The 21024-nt window shown below is 32.4% G+C and overlaps 1 protein-coding gene across 4 annotated transcripts in view; it reads right to left on the reverse strand.

Annotated features, from left to right (window-relative positions):
• LOC145735122 (1-phosphatidylinositol 4,5-bisphosphate phosphodiesterase epsilon-1-like) overlaps nucleotides 1–21024 on the reverse strand; it is a 119844-nt gene that overhangs the window by 37973 nt on the left and 60847 nt on the right. For all 4 annotated transcript variants that reach the window (XM_081988879.1, XM_081988882.1, XM_081988880.1 and 1 more), the window contains exons 2-4: nucleotides 20460–20647; nucleotides 11049–11182; nucleotides 6587–6727 (exon numbers count right to left, since the gene is read on the reverse strand). In XM_081988879.1, the coding sequence (XP_081845005.1) occupies nucleotides 6587–6727; nucleotides 11049–11182; nucleotides 20460–20544 (360 nt within the window). In that variant the 5' untranslated portion in view covers nucleotides 20545–20647. The remainder of the gene's footprint in view (nucleotides 1–6586; nucleotides 6728–11048; nucleotides 11183–20459; nucleotides 20648–21024) is intronic.

Below are 21024 nucleotides of genomic sequence, written 5' to 3' on the forward strand. Positions count from 1 at the left end.
ATTCAACGTTTAAAAGTCATTTTCTAAGCTTTCAGGTTAATTTTCAAGCTGAAAATCTGGAAATCCATGCCAAAACACATAACATTATAATTAAAGTGTAATTTTTCAGACTAGCAACAAAGAATTGATAGTCACAAAGCTAAAAATTTACTTGATAGTTCAATTGCAAGTATCTGAGACAATCAACTTTTAAAAGTAAATTTCAAAGCATTCAGGTCAATTTTTAAACTGAAAATGTGAAAATCCAAGCGAATACCGTTGAAATATGATTTTAAGTCTAATTTTTAAAGATAGAAGCAAATAATTGATAGTAACAAACCTGAAAATTGACTTAATAGTTCAATTACAAGTATTTGAGTCAAATATTCAACGTTTAAAAGTAATTTTCAAAGCTTTCAGGTCAATTTTCAAGCTGAAAATTTGAAAATCCATACCACATAAAATATGACTTAAAGTGTAATTTTTAAAACTAGAAGCAAAGAAATCTTCAAAACAACATAAAGAACACTTTATGTATAATAACAACCTGAAACACAAAAATTTTAAGAAAAACACAAAAACAAAAAAATATGGAATAAAGGGAAAAAGGACAGTAAAATTAAAAGTATAAGAAAAATCTAAATTTAGGTTTAAATCATTTACCGGTCTATTATTTAATTGTATTTTTTTCTTATTAAGTTTTTGATTATTAGTGTTCTTTGATGTTTATGATAACAATTTTCGTCTTTTCTCTCCTTTTAGGTTTTCTTATTTTATAGTTTGATAGGTTTATGGTATGGTAAGTTTGACAGTTTTGACCGTACACGAGTCATTTTCGGTACTAACAGCTGCATTACAACTGTCAACTCTAAAGTGACTTGAATGTGGTTTCTATAAAATTTATCAATTTCCAAGTTTTTTAGAGTTTCATAGTTTTTTGGGCTACAATTGGACAGTTGTAGTTCTTGAAATACTCATTTCACCACCATCATTAGGGAGTTAGTGCATTGAGAGTTAGTACCATTAGGGAGTTAGTGCATTGAGAACATCAAACTTGCTACACAAGGAAAAGGCGTCAAAAAATGACAAAACTGTCAGTTTTACAAACTGCATTAAGATAAAATGACACTCCAAACCGTTCCAAAGCCACAATAGTCAAGTTTGTCTATTTTACTCTTTTCAACAGAGCAACAGTGCTCTAAAGTGACCAACTTAACAATTTTGAGGTGTCAAATAACGGAAAAATAGGTCAAAATATTAAAATTGATAACACTGCAGCATAAAACAAGAGAAAATGACTACAAAATAACTGAATTTCTAACAATTCAGTTGTTCTCACCTTTTTTTAAGTTTTAGGCAAAAAAGGACGTTTCAGCAAACTGAATGTTTAGCATGCAAACAAAATGGCAAAATTATCCATTTTGTGGGTAATAATAATGATTTCTCACGAAAATCTACTCAATATTACATTAATTAATAATAGGTTTAGAGTATCTTTCTTGTGGAAGGAATAATAATTGAAATTCGTGAAAACAAACAAGCTGGTTGCATCTCTTTGTTGTTCAATATACAGATTCATATAATACAATTACGAAAGAAAATTGTATACATCAGTAATAGAAACGTGACCATCGAATTGCTTACCAGACAAGAAGAAAATATAGAATTATGCATAAATGACGTATTACCAGTCTGACCTATTTAGTTAGTTTTATAATAATAATAATTTAGTAATGACTGAACAGTTTAGACAAAAGTTAATTTCGTCAAGTAATGGGTATCAATTTTATAAGTACTTGTACCAAATTTGATCAAAATTGCTTCAACAATCTCAGAATTATGACAAAAAACGTTGCAGCAAAAGCTTTTTACATAGAAAAACCCACTTTTTGCGATTGAACACCCTGTACAAATTTGGATAGTTTTTCAAATTTGAAATTTTGACAGTTTTAACTAAACTTTTGAAAACTCTGTATTTCAATCCTAGTACAAAGAATGAACTGCAGCAATTTCAAATGAATTTTTATACAGAGTGTCCTCTGAAATTAAGGCAACAAATAAAACAGCAAATTTCAGCTTGCATGATAATAAATCCACCCTGTAGATCTACTTAATGAGTTTTTTACCAGTCTGGGGCAATTACCACTGTCTACCTGGTTTATATTGTATCTTTCACTTTAAAATAGTTCAAAAGGATTAAAATCTGGTCATCTGAGAGGTTAACAAGTTGATTTTTGATACTGAAAATAGAAAAAAAAAACAGATTATTAGACTAATTTTTACTGGCGTTCAATTTTTTACTACTAAAAATAGTCTAAAAATTAATTTTTAAGGCTAGAAACAATTTAACTAAGACTAAAAAGAGTCCAAAAGTCTATTTTCAGGAGTTTAATTGGTGTACAACTGAAACAAGTCTAGAATTCAATTAAACACTGAAAACAGTCCAAATTAAGTTTTCAGACTAATTCAGTTCTAAAAATTATTTTTCAAGACAAATATCGTAGCATTTAGGGTCAAAATTTTTTACTTTCATTACTGAAGAGCCTGAAACTTGACTTTTACATATAAAATCGTCTAAAACTGCATTTTTCTGTCTTCAAGCGTTAAAACCAGTCCGAATTTCTTAGGAAAGACTATGGACAGTGTACAAACTGGCTTTCAGGCCTGATAAGTCAAAAACTTGTAAAGGTAGTCTTGAAAGTTGATTTTTCAGACTGAAAACAGTCTTAAAGCACTAAAAACAGTCTAGATTTCATTTTAGACTATTTTCAAGACTGTAATATTGAAATTTGTTTTCAAACTATGAAAACTTACTTCAAATGGAAATTTTAAGCTTTGTATGCCATTTTTCAGTGGTTCAGAGTCACTTTTTAGTGTCCAAGTCAATTTTTAAGGTTTAAATGTGTGAATTTGTAGTCAATATTCTAGAAAAAGTAGTTTTTCATGTCTACAAGCCAATTTTCAATGCTGAAGTCTTTCAATTTATCTGAAAACTACGACCACTGACTACAAAGACAGTTTTTAAGCCTTTTAAGTCAATTTTCACAGCTTCTAAGTCAATTACCAAGACTAAAGTCTTTTAATTTGTCTTAAAACTATGGAAACTAGTTTAATAATTTTGAAGCCCCTAAAGTCAATTTTTACCGTTTTCAAGTCAATTCAATGGTTTCAAAGTCAATTGTCAAGACTAAAGTACTTCAGTTTGTCTGAAATCTATGAAAACTGGCAAGAAAGACCATTTTTGAAGCCTCTCAATTCAATTTTCACAGCTTCCAAGTCAATTTCCAAGACTAAAGTCTTTCAATTTGTCTGAAAACAATGGAAACTAGTTACAAAGACAATTTTGAAGCCTCTAAAGTCAATTTTTACCGTTTTCAAGTCAATTCAATTGTTTCTAAGTCAATTGTCAAGACTAAAGTAATTCAATTTGTCTGAAAACTATGAAAACTGGCAAAAAAGCTCATTTTTAAGCTTCTTAAGTCAATTTTCATCATTTTTTAATACAGGTTTTATGACTAAAGGATTTTCTTTAGGAAGCCTTTTTCAAGAAAATGACATAATGCTTATCAACTTATGTTTTGATGACACCCTGTACAAGAAATTCGGGAAAATTTGCAACTTTATCCATTCTCTTCGGTTTGGTTGCGGCAAATAAATCACTGCTTAAATTTGGCAGCAGGCAATTAATTTAAATTCCGCTTTTTACCAGAGTATTCCATTCGTTCGGGGATAAGCCGTTTAGCCGACCTATTTTTTTCCCCGATTCCCATTCTCGTGTTATTTAACAAGAATTCGAAATAAATCAATGACTCCAATTAATGATACCAAGAGGACTAATTTTCAGTTTTCCACCGCACTCATTATAATCGTGAAAAACTTCTTCGATGACGAAAGTTGGATATGGAATTTTCCCTGCAGTGATTAATGGTCTTTTTGATATTCTTGGCTAGGATCATAGTCCGAGAACCTTGATCGCAACATAAAGCGTTCTCGGAATCATTCGTCTGAATACAACCGTGTGACCTTCCTATAAAGGCAATATTCCGGTTGAACTATTATTAATGCACCTGGTCTAAGGTGAAAATCCAATTTTACGTGGAAATCAAGCATCTGGGCTGACGAGTCAAAAGTCGAAAAACATGTGTGAAATTCAATTACCGGCAACGTGAAGCAAACAGAAAGTGTCTGGAGAAATGTGCCACTTTTTCTGCAGTTTTTCTTTTGATGTTTACAAACCAGGGGCAAACATAAACAAGCCGGGGTTAAACCGATTTTTTTAAATCAAAGTCAAGGGTAACAAAATCAAAAAGGTTGTTGTTGGTTGATTATTCTTGTATGTAGGTTTATCAAGTGAAAAATGTGTGCTAACCAATTTTTATTATGCCTTTGGATATCAAAGCGATTTAGGAGATGAGTTTTATAACTTCCCACGTTAGATTAATTTTTGTGTTATATTGCAATTACAGTTAAGTAACTTTGCTTATATTTTGCAGTATGTAGAAACTACTCAAATTTCTTAAATACAACGAGAAAAATTGTGGAAGTGTGGCTTAGAATTACCTGGATTTGACTTTGTAAAGAAAAAACGTTATAAAATCCTGTTACAAATTTTCAGTAAATTAATTTTCTGTCTATTCTGGGTTCAGATTTGATCATTGTCTACTCTTAATTATTAGAAAATTGCTTCAAAGTTGACTCTAGTGAGACCCTGTAGTATAAGTTGCAGTTTTTGAGTATCAGTACAGAAAACTGTAAAAAATGCCCTAATTTCAAAGTCAGACTCTTACAGTTTCTAAGGTCCAAATGATGAGGATCAAATTTGAATTGCCCAGTGTATTTTAGATAAAGAAAATATAAAAATGCATCAGGAAAAATTATCAAATTTTGAGAAGTCAAAACTGCCTTGGTATTACTGGTTGTCACTTTCAGAAATTATACAGAGTGATTAAAAAATTATACACAAACTATTAACTAATAAAAAGGTTGGTTAAAAAATAATTGTTTTGCTGTGTACTATTGAAAAATTCACCCAGTAACAGTCAAAGTAAGAGTAATTATCAAAGTGTACCTAAATGAAAATTACAACTACTCCTATACTCCCTCCTGACTGAGCTTATTTTATCAGATTATTATCAGATTTTTCAAGACAACCATCATATTTTTTACTGTTGAAGAAAGCTAAAAAGAACATCTTCGTAAATATACAGAAAGGCTAAGTGGCCACTTCTGGTGTTTTAATTTATTGAACAGCAATTTAAAGGGAATTGCCGCAAAATTACTGTGATGGGAGCAAAAAAGCTTTTAACGTACCCTTGGGGCAAAAGTAGTAAATTCTATGACTGCTAACAATTGTTCTATGTTTAGTAGAGAGATTTTAATTTGAAAAGCTTTTCCTCATTCCCTAGCAATTAACAGGAAAACTAGGAACAGATAATATCAAATTGGACAAGAAAAACCCCCATTAAGGAGGTAATGATGTATTAAAAAAAAACAGGAAGAAAACTGGATTTATAGTAATCAAACTTATATTAAGTTTGTTTTGGCATGGAATGATCCAGGAGCATTTTTGTTGAAATTTTTATACTTCACGTTGTTTCAAACACAGTTTCCATTAACAAACTTTCATCCAGATGCTTAAACCGTATAAATTCGATACTTGCAACTAAAACCAACGAGCAAGCACTTTAGACTTAAAAATCCTTTTAATGCTCGGAGAGTCTAGGTAAAAAACAACACCGCAGCAATATGACAACACTGCCTTTACAAGGATTTAAGGTACATTTTAGCGGTTATAACAGTGAAATTTCAAGTAAAAAAAGGGTTTTGTAGCGTTGCCAGTTTAAACCACTCAAAAAGTCGGTTATTTTGTAATATTTTCACTCAAATGCAACAACACTGCCTTTACAAAAGCAGGATTTTTAAGCCAAAACCAAATTGAATGAGCTTTGCTATGTAAAACAAATTTTGAAGTTTGCATTTCAATGTCCTTAGATGATTTTGGTTTTCTAGACTTCATTTCAGGTTAAAAAAGTCAAAAAGTCGGTTATTTTGAATATGGTAACACTGCTTTTACAAGACTTTAGGGCAATTTTTAACAGTCAAAACATTTTATATCAAAAAGTGGCTTTTGCAGCGTTGCCAGTTTAAACCACTAAAAAAGTCGGTTATTCTGTAATATTTACACTCAAATGCGGCAACACTGCCTTTACAAAAGCAGGATTTTTAAGCCAAAACCAAATTAAATGAGCTTTGCTATGTAAAACAAATTTCGAAGTTTGCATTTCAATGTCCTTAGTTGATTCTGGTTTTCTAGGCTTCATTTCAGGTTAAAAATGTCAAAAAGTCGGTTATTTTGAATATGGTAACACTGCTTTTACAAGACTTTAGGGCAATTCTTAACAGTCAAAACATTTTAGATCAAAAGTGGCTTTTGCAACGTTGCCAGTTGGAAAGCACAATCATGGGCTTTCACCAGGTTAAACCAGTAAAAAATCGGTTATTTTGAATTATTTTCAGTTCAGCAGCAGCCTACAAGTAATAATATAATAATAATAAAAATAAACCAAATTATTTGTTTTTTTCGGTAGTAAAAGTGCCAGATTCTTACCTCGTTAAATCGCTTTATTAAGGTGCTAACAGAGGACTTGGAGGTGGATGATGTGCCCCCTGAAAGACTACTCCCTTCGGATGTTCCGGTCGCCCCTCCTAAGTCCGCTGTCACCTGACGGAGGTAGTCGATTGGTGGGACCTAGAAATAAACACGACATTTAAGTAAATTCACCATAAAACGTATTCATATATCAAAGCAAGAAAATTAATTCAAACTTGCTGAAAGAATTAAAGTAATAGAAAAATTGCCAGGTGACACAAAAACTAAAAACTTTTGGATTGCATTATGCAGTGTTTTAAAGTTTGATAGCTTCATGGAATTGTATTTGACAGTGACCATCATTGTGACAGATCAGAATATATCCACAATAGACAGTAACACCTTACCACTGTACAGAAAAAATAACTTATCAAACTATAAAATGCATAATAACAGGATTTGAATTAATTGTGTTGCTTGTAAAGTAAAGTTTTCTAATTCTATAGCTTTATGGTATTTGAGAGTTTTCAAGTTTATGACAGATCGAAATATGATTAACATACACAGATGCACGTCAAAACACTCCAATTTTTACTTTAACAAAAATTTAAAAATGTATTATCAGTAACAGTGCTTTTAAACAAGTTTTGCACTAAAAATGCCAATCGAAAACGCCATTACTTTACATATTTGGTATTGTTAACCAACTCACACATAAAGGTTTTTGACAATTATGCTAATTTGTCCAAATTAACGACATCCTATTTGATTTTTAGTCAATTTTTTTAAAATCTGCATTACAAATTTGAATAATTTACTAAAAAATATCAAACGGATAAGGGACGCGAGTTTTAAAACACGAGCCTTTTTAGGTTATAATAATAGTGGCCTGTTAAACCTCTTTATAGCCCTTGTAATAGCCATTTGAGTACAAATGTATGCAAATAACCATACAATAAAGACCACAAACTGCAAAGTGCACTTAGAATACAGATTGGAGTGGAAAGAAAATATTGTTAGTATAATATCCAATCCAATACTGTTAAAATGGGTTTTGAATATTTTAGATATTGATTCAGTACAGAAACAAGAAATTAAATTACATTTTTACACATTACCTGGCTGTTTTGTTTGTTTTAGTTGGACAAACACCATCAAATCTTTGACCCATATATCCAAATCCGGCAAAAGTTAGGCAATACGTTACACTCTGACACGAGCACGAAATACATAAAAGTTAGTGTTTGTGTAAAAAAGTTGCTGGGTCACATAAGTTAATTCTAACTGGATGTTATAGGTTCTCGATAGTAGGGTTTTCTTTTCGCCAACAGCACTAACTTTACGTTTTCATATTGATTTATCGGGACATTGGATAACAGGTAAAACGGACGCTATTATAGAAATAATTTTGCCGCCTGTAACAAAATTGCAAAAATGACAGGATCGGCACGGGAAAGGAATAATAACGAAGTTCAATGCGAAAATTTAACAAAGAACCGGGCAAGTTGAAATGGATAACTGGCGATTTCTATAAAGCTATACGTAATGGACGAAAAATGAATAAAAATCTTTTTTCCCGTATTAAGTAACCTAAAAACATTCAATTTCTCGCCCTCTTATTCAATCCATACATTCAATACGCTCGTTTCATTTTATATCAAGTGCCACTTCCGGGGAAATCTATTTCGACTTTATGGACATTATAATATCGATTGATTTGCTAGCTTTGTTAAACTGGCTATCATCATTCAATATAAATTACATTCGAAACCGCTTTGTACTGAAACTCTCTTTGGCCATTACTGAATTTGTAATGATACCCAATCGCTGTATTACCTATGATTAATTACTTTGACAGAATCTGATAATTTATTTGCCAAATTAATAGTAATCAAAGTTGAAACAAACGGATTTGACGTTTTTCCTATATTTTTTTAATTGAGTTAGTTAAGTTAATACTTACAAAAACCTAATCATTTAAACTTCATAAAGTAGTTTAGGAATCTTGAAAAATCTCTTAATTCCAGTATATTTTTAATTTTTTTTTAATGACCATCTTGTTTAATTTAAAATACCATGAATCACAAACAAAAATGAATGTTTTCTCTGTTTTTATTTTGACAAACTTAAGATAGCACAGAGCCTTCTCTGTCTCCAGTAAAAGGCTTCTAAGCGTTATTTTGACAATCTGTAGGTCCTTAAAGTGCTGATTTGACAACTTTAGGTCTTGAGGAAGGCCTTTTGACAATTCTAAGAAAGGAACAAGGCTTCAGAATTTGACAACTTAAAGACACACAGTACGCAGCTTCCTGCTTTCAATGAAAGGTTTTCTAGCTTTAATTTGAAGCCTCCAATTTTTAAAATGCTTACAGTATTAATATGACAACTTAAGTCTTCAGGAAGAACCTTTGACTGTTTGGAGACAGAAAGAAGCCTCCTGGTTATAATTTGACTGCTGGAAAATTATAAGAAGCTTTCCGCCTTCAATCAAAAATTTTCTAGCTTAAATTTGACAATTTCTACCTTTGAAAATGCTTACAGTATTAAAATGACAAGTCAGGGTCTTGAGGAAGGCTTCCAGGAAGCACTTTTGACTATTCAAGCACAGAAAAAAGCCTTCTGGCAATAATTCGACTTCTGAAAAAGAGTAAGAAGCTTCCTGTCTTTAATTAAAGTTTTTGTAGCAACAATTTGACGATTTCTATTTAGTAAAATGCTTACAGTTTTAATATGACAGCTTAGAGTCTTGACGAAAGCTTCCAGGCAGCATTTTTGACTATTTAAAGACAGAAAGAAGCCTTCTGTCTTTAATCAAATGTTTTCCAGCTTTAATTTAACAATTTTGCCTTTGAAAATTCTTATAGTGTTAATATGACAACTTAAAATCTTGAGGAAACCTTCCAGGTAGTACTTTTGACTATTCATTACAGTAAGACAAGTCAGAGTCTTGAAGAAGGCTTCTTGGCAGCAGTTTTGACTATTCGAAGGCAGAACGAACCTTTCTGTTTGTAATTTGACTACTGGAAGACAGCAAGAAGCTTCCTGTTTTCAATGAAATGTTTTTTAGCTACAATTAGGCAATTTTACCTTTGAAAATGCTTACAGTAATAATATGAAAACTCAGAGCCTTGAGGAATGCTACCAGTCATCACTTTTAACTATTCAAAGACAGTAAGAAGCTTCCTGTCTGCAATCAAAGGATTTCAGCTTCAATTTAACAATTTCCCCTTTGCAAATGCTTACATTATTAATATGACAACTCAAAGTGTAGACTTTTGACTGTTCAAAGACAGAAAGAAGCCTTCTAACTTGACTACTGGAAAAGAGTAAGAAGCTTCCTGTCTTTAATCAAAGTTTTTTTAGAAACAATTAGACAATTTCTGATTAGTAAATTGCTTCGAGTTTTAATAAGGTGACTTAGAGTCTTGACGAAAGCTTCCAAGCAGCATTTTTGACTGTTCAAAGACAGAAAGAAGCCTTCTGGTTACAATTTGACTACAGGAAAACAGTAAGAAGCTTTCTGTCTTTAATCAAAGGTTTTCCAGCTTCAATTTAACAATTTTGCCTTAAAAAACTTAAAATCTTGAGAAAACGATCCAGGTAGTGCTTTTGACTATTCAAATACAGAAAGAAGCCTTCTAGTTATAATTTGAATACTGGAATACAGTAAAAAGCTTCTTGCTTTCAATAAAAGATTTTCTAGCTTCAATTTGACACTTTTACATTTCAAAATTTCTTCAGTATTAATATGACAACTCAGAGTCTAAAGAAAGCCTTCCAGAAAGCCCTTTTGACAATTCAACGACAAAAAGAAGGCTTCTCTGGCTAGAATTTGACTACTGGAAAACAGTAAGAAGCTTCCTGTCTTCAATCGCAAGCTCCAATTTGACAATTCCACCTTTGAAAAGGTTTACAGTATTAATATGACAACTTAGAGTTTTGAGGAAGGCTTCCAGGCAGCACTTTTGATTATTTTATGACACAAAGGTTATAATTTATCTGTCAAAATTTAAGGATGCCTGTCAGTTAACTGTTTTTTAACCAATCACAAATCAAATACTGTCCTAAAATTTAGCTTAGGCTTAAGTGTTCCTAAATTTTGGTTTAACTACATGTTCGTTTAATCTTTTTTAACTTAAGTGCCGGAAATTCAACAGTTAATCTCTTCATCTCATATTTTATGACCTGAATCTTAACTTGATGGAAACTCTTATTTTTGGACTTTCCTAATTTACTTACATTCTGGATCTACCAGTAAACCCCAACAATATCTACTTGAAATGCAAAAATTGCAATTTGAATTCAAAGTGTTATCGAAAATGCTACAGTTCAAATAGGTGCTTATCCTAGGGAAATCGAAAACTTAGTAAAATTTCCGATAAACAAATTTCAAAAAAGAGAAATACAAACATATGAATAATTTATTTTTGTTGTTTTAAAAAGCTTTGCTAGGGTGAATCATTGAAAGTAAAACGGTTACCTGATAGAACAGTTGATATTCAGTATCAGCCAATCGTAGAGCAACTTCTTCAGGGAAGTGGAGCAATTCCTGCAGCTCCTCCAGTTCTGCGCAGTAGGACGTCTGCGCTGTGAGAGGAATCCTCTTCTCCAGCTCTGCAAAAACACAAAATTAACACTTCTGATATAATCCTGTCTTAAGTTACACTAAGAGCCTCTTTAAACGATTCTCAAAGCATTTAGCAAGACAACAATTTATGAATGGAGGTCGTAATTGAAAATTAAACTTAACAGAAATAGAGGTAAAAGCATTTCGATTCGGGCTGCAATCAAGTGTAACTCCTTCCCTTGAAACTCTATTACATGATAATGCCCTTTCGAGAATAAGGACGAGCGAAAAACTTTTGGGAAGCAATGAAAGTTGTCTGAGTTCGTCTTTTCCCATTTCGTCAGGTGCTGCAAACGACACTACCGGATAATTGAGTTTTCCAATATTTTCAATTAATTTTCTTCTTTGAAATGCAATAATGCATAATTTTTCTAGAAAGCCTTAAAAACATTCAGACAATTTTAAAGGCAACTTAAAACTATGCAAAGAATACAAACGAGGCTTTAAACGCAGTTAGGTTTATGCAATTTAGGGAATGCTGCCTGAGCTAGGAGTAAAATAAGTTTACCTTTTGTTTCTTGCCAACCCACGCAATAAATATAAAATTGTTGTTTTACTGCTAGAAAATTCCAGCAGAGATAGGGAAGTATGCAAGGGTGGATGTTGTCTTGGCATACATTAATGTAAATGGGGAATTTAGCTTGTGATATAGTATGTATATAGGCGCTATTTTATATTAGGGTTTATATAGAAATAAGGGTGATTTATTACTTCTTTCTGGTGCTAGTTGAATGGAGGCAACCATATATTTGTAATTTTCCTAAAGTGTTACTGTTTTACAGTACATTTTAAACATAACTTTAATTTTTTAAGAAAAATGTGTAAAGAGGAAATTTTCTTCAAAATCAATGTGTGGCTGAAATTTATGTCAATAAGGTTTATTTTGCTGATTATGCTACTAGAATGTTTAGTACAATTTTTGGGAAAAGACAAATTAATGAAATTTGTACGCATGTATGCTTGGCCCTATAAATTATTACAAATTAATATAAAATTCCAACGAGGTATTCAGTAATCATCATCAACTTTATGTTTTCTCTTATGGGCGACATATTAGATTTTTAGACGTCAAAATAGTGGGTTTAATTCTGATTTTAGTGATGTATGACAACTTATGATTTGCTTCATAAATGACGAAATAATTCAATAAAAACTAATTTTACCTTAGTTGGCTTGGAATGAACATGACTGTACCAAATTTTGTAGTGTTTTTTCAGGTTACTAAATAGTAAATTTAATAAGGATTCCAAAAATGCGCTAAAAACAGTCATTTTCCCACCCCAAGTGTATTTTACAGACGATTTTGTCTCTGAATGTTCTTTCAAACTGTGTTTCTGGCAGTTCAAACTTTAACACCGCTTTTCTCCCTGACCGTACCAAATTTTGAAGTATTTTTTCATGTTATTGGATAGGAAATTTAATGAGAATTCTAAAAATGTGCTTAAAAGAGTCATTTACTTACTCCAAATTGATTTTACAGGCGATTTTGTCCCTGACAGTCCTTTCAAACTGTGTTTCTGACAGTTCAAATTTTGACACCGTTTTTTTCCCTGACTGTACAAAGTTTTGTAGTGTTTTTTCAGGTTACTGAATAGTAAATTTAATAAGGATTCCAAAAATGCGCTAAAAACAGTCACTTTCTTACTCCAAGTGGATTTTACAGACGATTTTGTATCTGAATGTTCTTTCAAACTGTGTTTCTGGCAGTTCAAACTTTAACACCGCTTTTCTCCCTGACTGTACCAAATTTTGAAGTATTTTTTCATGTTATTGGATAGGAAATTTAATGGGAATTCTAAAAATGTGCTTAAAACAGTCATTTTCTTACTCCAAATGGATTTTAGAGGCGATTTTGTCCCTGACAGTCCTTTCAAACTGTTTTTCTGGCAGTTCAAATTTTGACACCGTTTTTTTCCCTGACTGTACCAAATTTTGTAGTGTTTTCAGGTTACTGAATAGTAAATTTAATAAGGATTCCAAAAATACGCTAAAAACAGTCACTTTTTTACTCCAAGTGGGTTTTACAGGTGATTTTGTCTCTGAATGTTCTTTCAAACTGTGTTTCTGGCAGTTCAAACTTTGACACCACTTTTCTCCCTGACTGTACCAAATTTTTAAGTATTTTTTTATGTTATTGGATAGGAAATTTAATGAGAATTCTAAAAATGTGCTTTAAACAGTCATTTTCTACTCCAAATGGATTTTAAAGGCAATTTTGTCCCTGACAGTCCTTACAAACTGTATTTCTGGCAGTTCAAATTTTGACACCGTTTTTTTCCCTGACTGTACAAAATTTTGTAGTGTTTTTTCAGGTTACTGAATAGTAAATTTAATAAGGATTCCAAAAATGCGCTAAAAACAGTCACTTTCTTACTCCAAGTGGATTTTACAGACGATTTTGTATCTGAATGTTCTTTCAAACTGTGTTTCTGGCAGTTCAAACTTTAACACCGCTTTTCTCCCTGACTGTACCAAATTTTGAAGTATTTTTTCATGTTATTGGATAGGAAATTTAATGGGAATTCTAAAAATGTGCTTAAAACAGTCATTTTCTTACTCCAAATGGATTTTACAGGCGATTTCGTCCCTGACAGTCCTTTCAAACTGTGTTTTTGAGAGTTCACATTTTGACACCGTTTTTTTCCCTGACTGTACCAAATTTTGTAGTTTTTTTTCAGGTTACTAAATAGTAAATTTAATAAGGATTCCAAAAATGCGCTAAAAACAGTCACTTTCTTACTCCAAGTGAGTTTTACAGGTGATTTTGTCCCTGACTCTTCTTTCAAACTGAGTTTCTGGCAGTTCAAACTTTGACACCGCTTTTCTCACTAACTGTACCGAATTTTGTAGTGTTTTTTTCAGGTTATTGGATAGAAAATTCAATGAAGATTCCAAAAATCTACTTAAAACTTTCATTTTCTCACTTCAAGTGGGTTTGACAAACAATTTTGTTCCTGACTGAGTCTGAGGGTTTAGAAAAGTTTTCTTGTAGTATTCGATACAAAACGATTTTCTGATATTTATGACAGTTATTTTGACAGTAGTCACGTGACTTTTTAGTGAAAAAATTTACTTAAAATTGATTTTAGCAACTTCACGTTTTGATTAAGCAAACTTTGACGTGTGTGACAGCAATCACGTGACAACACAGTCACGTGACAACTGTCAAAATAATGGCCAAGAGCCTAAAAACCATGACGTCTCGAATACTTACGAAAAACTGATCCCTACTGTGATTTTTAAAGCTTCATGCCCAAACTGAGTAACGTTTGTCTGTTTTGACGTATATGGCAGTTGCCACGTGATACTAGAACACTATTTAATTAGACAATCACGTGATAACTGTCAGAATAGTGACCGAGGAGCTAAAAACCACGACTTGTCTCGAATAGTTTAAGTAAACTGTTCCATACTGTCATTTTTAGAGCTCTATGCCCAAACTGGGCACACTTTGTCGGTTTCTATGTTTATGACAGTTGTCACGTGACAGCCGTAAAACTAATTGTCAGGAACCTATAAAAAAAACGTCTTGTTTCAAATACTGCAAATTAACTATTTTTCTGCACTGTGATTTATCCGGCTTCACGCCCTGATTGGCTAAGTTTGACAGTTTTGACGTTTGTGACAACTGTCATAAAATACTGGAAACACCTTTCACATAGACAATCACGTGACAACTGTTAAAATAATCTGCATGGAGTCAAAAAACTTGTATTCCCTGGAATACTGCCAGAAAACTGTGATTCTTGCAGCTTTTTGCCCACACTGGTCAATGTTTGACAGTTGTGATGTTTATAACAGGTGTCACTTGACAGGAATCATCCTTTACTTAAACAATCACGTGACACCTGTCAAAATAATATCTAAATACACTATCGGGTTTTTCTAAAAAAATATTAATTCATTTTTAGAAAATTTATAATTGTCCAACTTACTTATTTGACATGTCAAAGTTTGGCAATACGGCCTTTCGTAGTAAAAACTAATATTTTTATTTAAAAAACTTATATTTTAGCCACGCCTTTATGAAGCACCCTGTATATCCAAAAGTAATTTTAAACTATCCATAACAACATTCTGTAAAACTTTTGTTATTAATTTGTTTGTATGTTCAAGACAAATGCTATAATGAACTTTATCGTTGACTCACCCTGTATAGTTGTTTTGACCTTCCTAGCAATAAAATTTATTCCGAGTGTATTCTGACCTTAATATTTATGACACTTTCAGGGGAGTTCAACTTCCTGACAGAATTTTAGATAATACCCCGATAGGAGCCCTACAAAAGATAAATGCAAAGTAATTTTTGAAAGTATTCGATTACCAAAACTATGCAAATAAAATTCGAGGATGTATGAAAGATATGTATCTCATAAAGTGCTTTTTACCCAGTTTGGTTGGCAAAAAGATTCATTTCCATGAAAAGACGATGACATTTTTGATATGTAGCAAAGTAAACAACATCAATCTTATGATAATCTTTGCCACAATTTTTGAAAAGTATAAAGTGTTATGTACCACTGAATTTATTATGAATATAACAATTAATTCCCTGAATATGATGGTAACAACCAATGGAATACTAATAATAATTAACCTAAACTTAACAGAGCTTTAAACATGTCAGATTTGAAACAAAGAATAAGTAGAAATGGCGTGTAAAAACCTCGCCCTACATACAAATTTTTCTCTTATTAGAATGGTTTTAATTATATTAATTAACTCATTAACTTAATCCCAGTTAAGCCGATAAACGTTGCCAGTTAATTAAGTTGTAATTAGAAGGATACAACGTTCTCATTTCATGTGTCGTTGTAGTGGAGTTGACATTCTACTAATAACGCTTTAAATTAAATTAGACTCTAATAGGATAGTGTGTTTAAGGTATTCAGTGCATTGTGCTGTAATTTAACCAGTTTACAATAAAAGCTTTGTTGGTTGTTGATTAATTGTTTTGTTTAGTTTGCTTTTGCTTTCAACCAAAACTGAAAAACCTACTGTAGAGCATTAGCTTAATCTACCCTAGTAATGTGGGTGAACAGGACAATATTGTCCATTGGCTGTCCAGATTTTATCCAAAACAACTTATCTTGTTCATGTACTTAATTTGGATTTCCAATCTATTAAGTTTTTTTAATATCCTGCTAAAGTTTGTCTATTAGATCTCATAAATATGATTTATTTTGTGCGTTGACCTATTTTTTGATAATTTCTTAACGTATATTATCGATTAATCATATAATTTATTAATTTTGTGCTTTTTAAGCATTTCATATACGTGACACCACCGTTTTTATTTAAACCTCTTGACAATACCGAATTTGACAGCTGTCATAGATTATTTCTTATGTCGTGTTGTTGACCGTTATTATCTTCATTTCTCCCGCCAGAATTTCCTTTTCCAGTCTACAATTGCCTATTGGCTACTAGGTAGGTTAAATGTATTTTTTTTTTCAAAATAGTTGTTAAATACCTAAAAACTAATTTCATAGTTCCAATGTACCTGTAACAAACCTAAATCTATTGTATGATTGTTTATGGTTATTCGTGGGACATCTAATTTTAAATGTTCTTTGTATGTCCAAGTAGTTGAATTTGTATTGTCCAATGGAACGGACCAACTTTAGACTGCGAATGGCTAATATTTCATTGTCCATTGGACACCAGTAAATACAATGCGAAGAACTAAAATTTCCTATCCAATAACCTGAAAAAAACACTACAAAATTTGGTACAGTTAAGGAGAAAAGCGGTGTCAAAGTTTTAACTGACAGAAACACAGTTTGAAATGACAGTCAGAGATCAAATCGCCTGTAAAACCCATTTGGAGTAGGAGAATGACTGTTTTAAGCACGTTTTTGGAATTCTCATTAAATTTCCTATCAAATGACTTAAAAAGACACTATAAAGTTTGATACAGTCAGTGAGAAAAGCGATGTCAAAGTTTGAACTGCCAGAAACACAGTTTGAAAGGACAGTCAGAGACAAAATCACCTGTAAAACCTATTTGGAGTAAGATAATGAATGGATTCGTCACTGTCTAGTAATTAGTGTTTCATTATCACGTAGGAACTGCCAAAACTGACAAACTTTTCCCAGTTTGGGCATGAAGCTCAAAAAATCACAGTCATAACAGTTTTTTCAAGTATTTAAGACGTGGTTTTTAGGTTATTGATCATTATTTTGACAGTTATCACGTGACTGTCTCATTAATAGTGTTTCAGTATTTCGTGGCAAGTGCCAGAAACGACAAAACTGACAAACTTTGCCCAGTTTGGCATAAAGCTCAAAAAATCACACTGTCAGAACAGTTTTCTTGAAGTATTTAAGACAAGTCGTGGTTTTTAGTTTATTGATCATTATTTTGACAGTTGTCACGTGACTGTCTCATTAATAGTGTTTCAGTATTACGTGGCAAGTGCCATAAACGTCAAAACTGACAAACTTTGCCCAGTTTGGGCATGAAGCTCAAAAAATCACACGGTCAGAACAGTTTTCTTGAAGTATTTAAGACAAGTCGTGGTTTTTAGTTTATTGATCATTATTTTGACAGTTGTCACGTGACTGTCTCATTAATAGTGTTTCAGTATTACGTGGCAAGTGCCAGAAACGTCAAAACTGACAAACTTTGCCCAATTTGGCATATCACAGTAGGTATGGTCTTCTTTATCGAGACAAAGCGTGGTTTTTAGCTTTTCGGCCATTATTTTGACAGTTGTCACGTGAATGTTTAATTAAATATATATAGTGTACCAGTATCACGTGTGTGCTTTCACAGACGTCATAGTTTGCACAACCTTAAAAACATAATTTGGAACAGTTTTCACAGAAATTTGTCACCAATATGTTTTAGAGCTTTATGATCGCAAATTTAACAACTCACTTTTTTAATTACTTTGTGCATTATTCCGTTTTTTGATAGCTTTTACGGGATATGTACTTCAATAATAGTTGATAAGCTGGTTTTAGTGGGGCTGCCCAACACCGGCTCTGACTATCAAATTTCCTACAGGAAACGACAATTTCCTTTTACCATAAACAAGGAATTTGTATTAAAATTAGGAGGCGCTTGTTGTCCTTAATTTGGGCCGAATTGAACGAGAAATTACAAGCCCTAGAGAATATTGTGTCTCGACAAGCTGTAGTTCACGTAATGACGCTGAATTATTCATAATGACGCCCCAATTTTCTCACACTTTAGGCAAATGCAAGAAGCTTAGAAAGTTGCCTTGGCAGATCACAAAGATGCCGATTTTCCCTGTATAACTCTAATTATGGTTGGCACTCAATGATGGTAAGCGGTCTTGGTGTAATGAAATAATTAGATAGAACGACAGTTTAATTAAATTATGTCTTTCAGATATTACAATGTTAATTTTATACAAGTAATATCTAGACTCGTGTATTAATGTTGAATTTTGTTAAAATAAATAATGAGACAATCATAGTTGGTTTTCAAATTTCTTACACTGAGTGTCTGCTAAGTTCTATAATCCAGTTATAACGCCAAGATACGAAAAATTCACTTTCAAGAATTTTCATGCCATAAATCACTTTAAAACTTAAGAAAGTTTTAAAGAAAGAACCGATAAAAATGGTTAATTGCAAGGTAAATAGTTAGATTCATTTTAAAATCCAGATAATCAGTTTTTAGGTTAGATTTCCTCTTCTTCAAGAAGTTTTGAAAAGCATACAAAATGCGTTATAATGTAACTGAATGTTAGAAAAAATTTCGAATGCTTAAGCTTAGTTTTACCTTTTTAATTCAAAGGTATAAAATAATCCGTAAATAAATAAATAAATGAGAAGTAGAAAATAGGTAAATGGTTTTCGTTCTCTTTCCCCCTTCAATTTATCAAAGTTTTCATTATTTTTATTTCAATTGAACTTAGTTCAGTAAAGGAATTGCTTGAAAAGTCACCCTGTATATTTTTAGATTTCGCTTACTCAGTGCTACACAGTGACCCAAAAAGTGTCCCGTTAGTCCAGTGAAGAATCACTGCGTTGAAAGTGTCAAAAAGCACGAATTGTCAAATGAGACGCCCTGTATATTTTTAGATTAGTGGCCCAAAAACTGCTATGGAAAAAGTATCTCGTTTCCGTGATGATTTAGGTCAAATTTGACGTTAATTTCCTGAAAAAATTGCTTGCAAAGTAATGTTATTGCGGTGAAAGTGCCAAAAGTCAGGATATTCAAACGAGACACCCTGTAGGTTTTATTGTCAGTGCATTGCGCGTACTCAGGGCTACACAGTGACCCAAAATGTTTTATAGAAAAAGTGTTTCCTTTCCGAAATATTTGAGGTCAAAATTATCCTTAACTTCTTGACAGAAGAACAAATAGGCATATTTGTTCCTAAGCCTCAGGAACATATAAGGAATCTGCATTTTGAAACGTCCACCAAGAACATTTGGCAACATTAGAAAGAGGGTGAAAATAGAACATTTTGAGATTTTAAAATACACTAAAAGTCCAAAAATATACGAGTTAAGGCTGTTTGTCCTGTTATGCTCTTGGGACTTATATGGACACTGCGTTTCGGGACGTCCTCTGAGAATATTTGGCAACTGTGGTTTTTTCGCTTAAGACGATTGGAAAGAAGGTAAAAAATAGAACATTTTGAGTTTTTAAACACTCTGATAGTCCAAAAATAACCGAGTTATGGCTATTTGTTGTGCAAGGTCCCAGGAACATATAGAGAATCTGCATTTAGAAACGTCCACTGAAAACATTTGACAACTGTGCTTTTACTGCTTAGCATGAGTGGAAAGAAGGCGAGAAGAGGATTAGTTTGAGCTTTTTAAACTCTATGAAAGTCCAAAAATAATCGAGTTATAATCTATTTCTCTTGCTGTGTCAAAAGCTTCCCTAGAACTGATTTTGTGTGAAGCTCTGTTTATGCATTTGGCAACAACGCCCATTTTTCTTTCGATTATTTGAAAAATGGTTGATAAAGGAATATTATGGAGTTAACAGATAAGAAAATAATAGATAAAAATTGATTGCTATAACAAATAATGAAAAAGATATCATATATGTCTTTGATATTTGTTATACCAATATAATAAATATAAATAACAATATTTAGGTTAGGTTAGGTTACATTAAGTCCATGAATGAAGAAACCTCAGACTCCAATGATCATTTTCACTAAACACGTCATCAGATTCTATGTAAAAAAAAATCACAATCAAAATAGTGATTCATTCGTGACGTCATGCTACTTTAATTTGATTTTTTCTATAGAAGTAAACTAAACTTACCGTCAAAATGAGACAGAGAGTGAACATGAATGTAGGCACCGTCTCTCTGGAAAAAGTTCCTTAGTTGGCAGTCTAGCTCACGCATTTCCCCAACAGAGGGCGGGCTGAACTGCTCCGGGGCTCGAGCTCATGTGCCCCTGAGCCCCTGTTTCTTAGGGCTCCGTCTTCGTTTATATTAAACCAATAGTCTGAAATCAAGAAAAAGATCATCACCAACTACTTCATCAAAAATTTGGTCAAGTTTGAAAGCTTTCTAGCAGCCAAACTGTCTAACCAATAAAACAAAGTTTATGCATTGTTGGAAAGCCCATTTCATTGGCTATCTATCAACATATAAAAGTCTATACTTTGTTTGGTCAAACAAGGCAGTTTCTCAGGTTTAAACAAAACAGTAAATGAAAACAGTGGATTGGTCATTTTGGTCAAATTTAAAAGCCTTCTAGCAGCCTAACTGTCTAACCAATCAAACAATGTTTATGTATTGTTGGAATGCCCATTTCATTGGCTAACCATCGACATATAAAAGTCCATATTTTGTTTGTCAGATAAGGCAGTTTCTCAGGTT

The sequence above is a fragment of the Ips typographus genome, linkage group LG11, assembly GCF_016097725.1.
Source record: "Ips typographus isolate SLU linkage group LG11, UJ_Ityp_2.0, whole genome shotgun sequence".
Classification (NCBI taxonomy): Eukaryota; Metazoa; Arthropoda; class Insecta; order Coleoptera; family Curculionidae; genus Ips; species Ips typographus.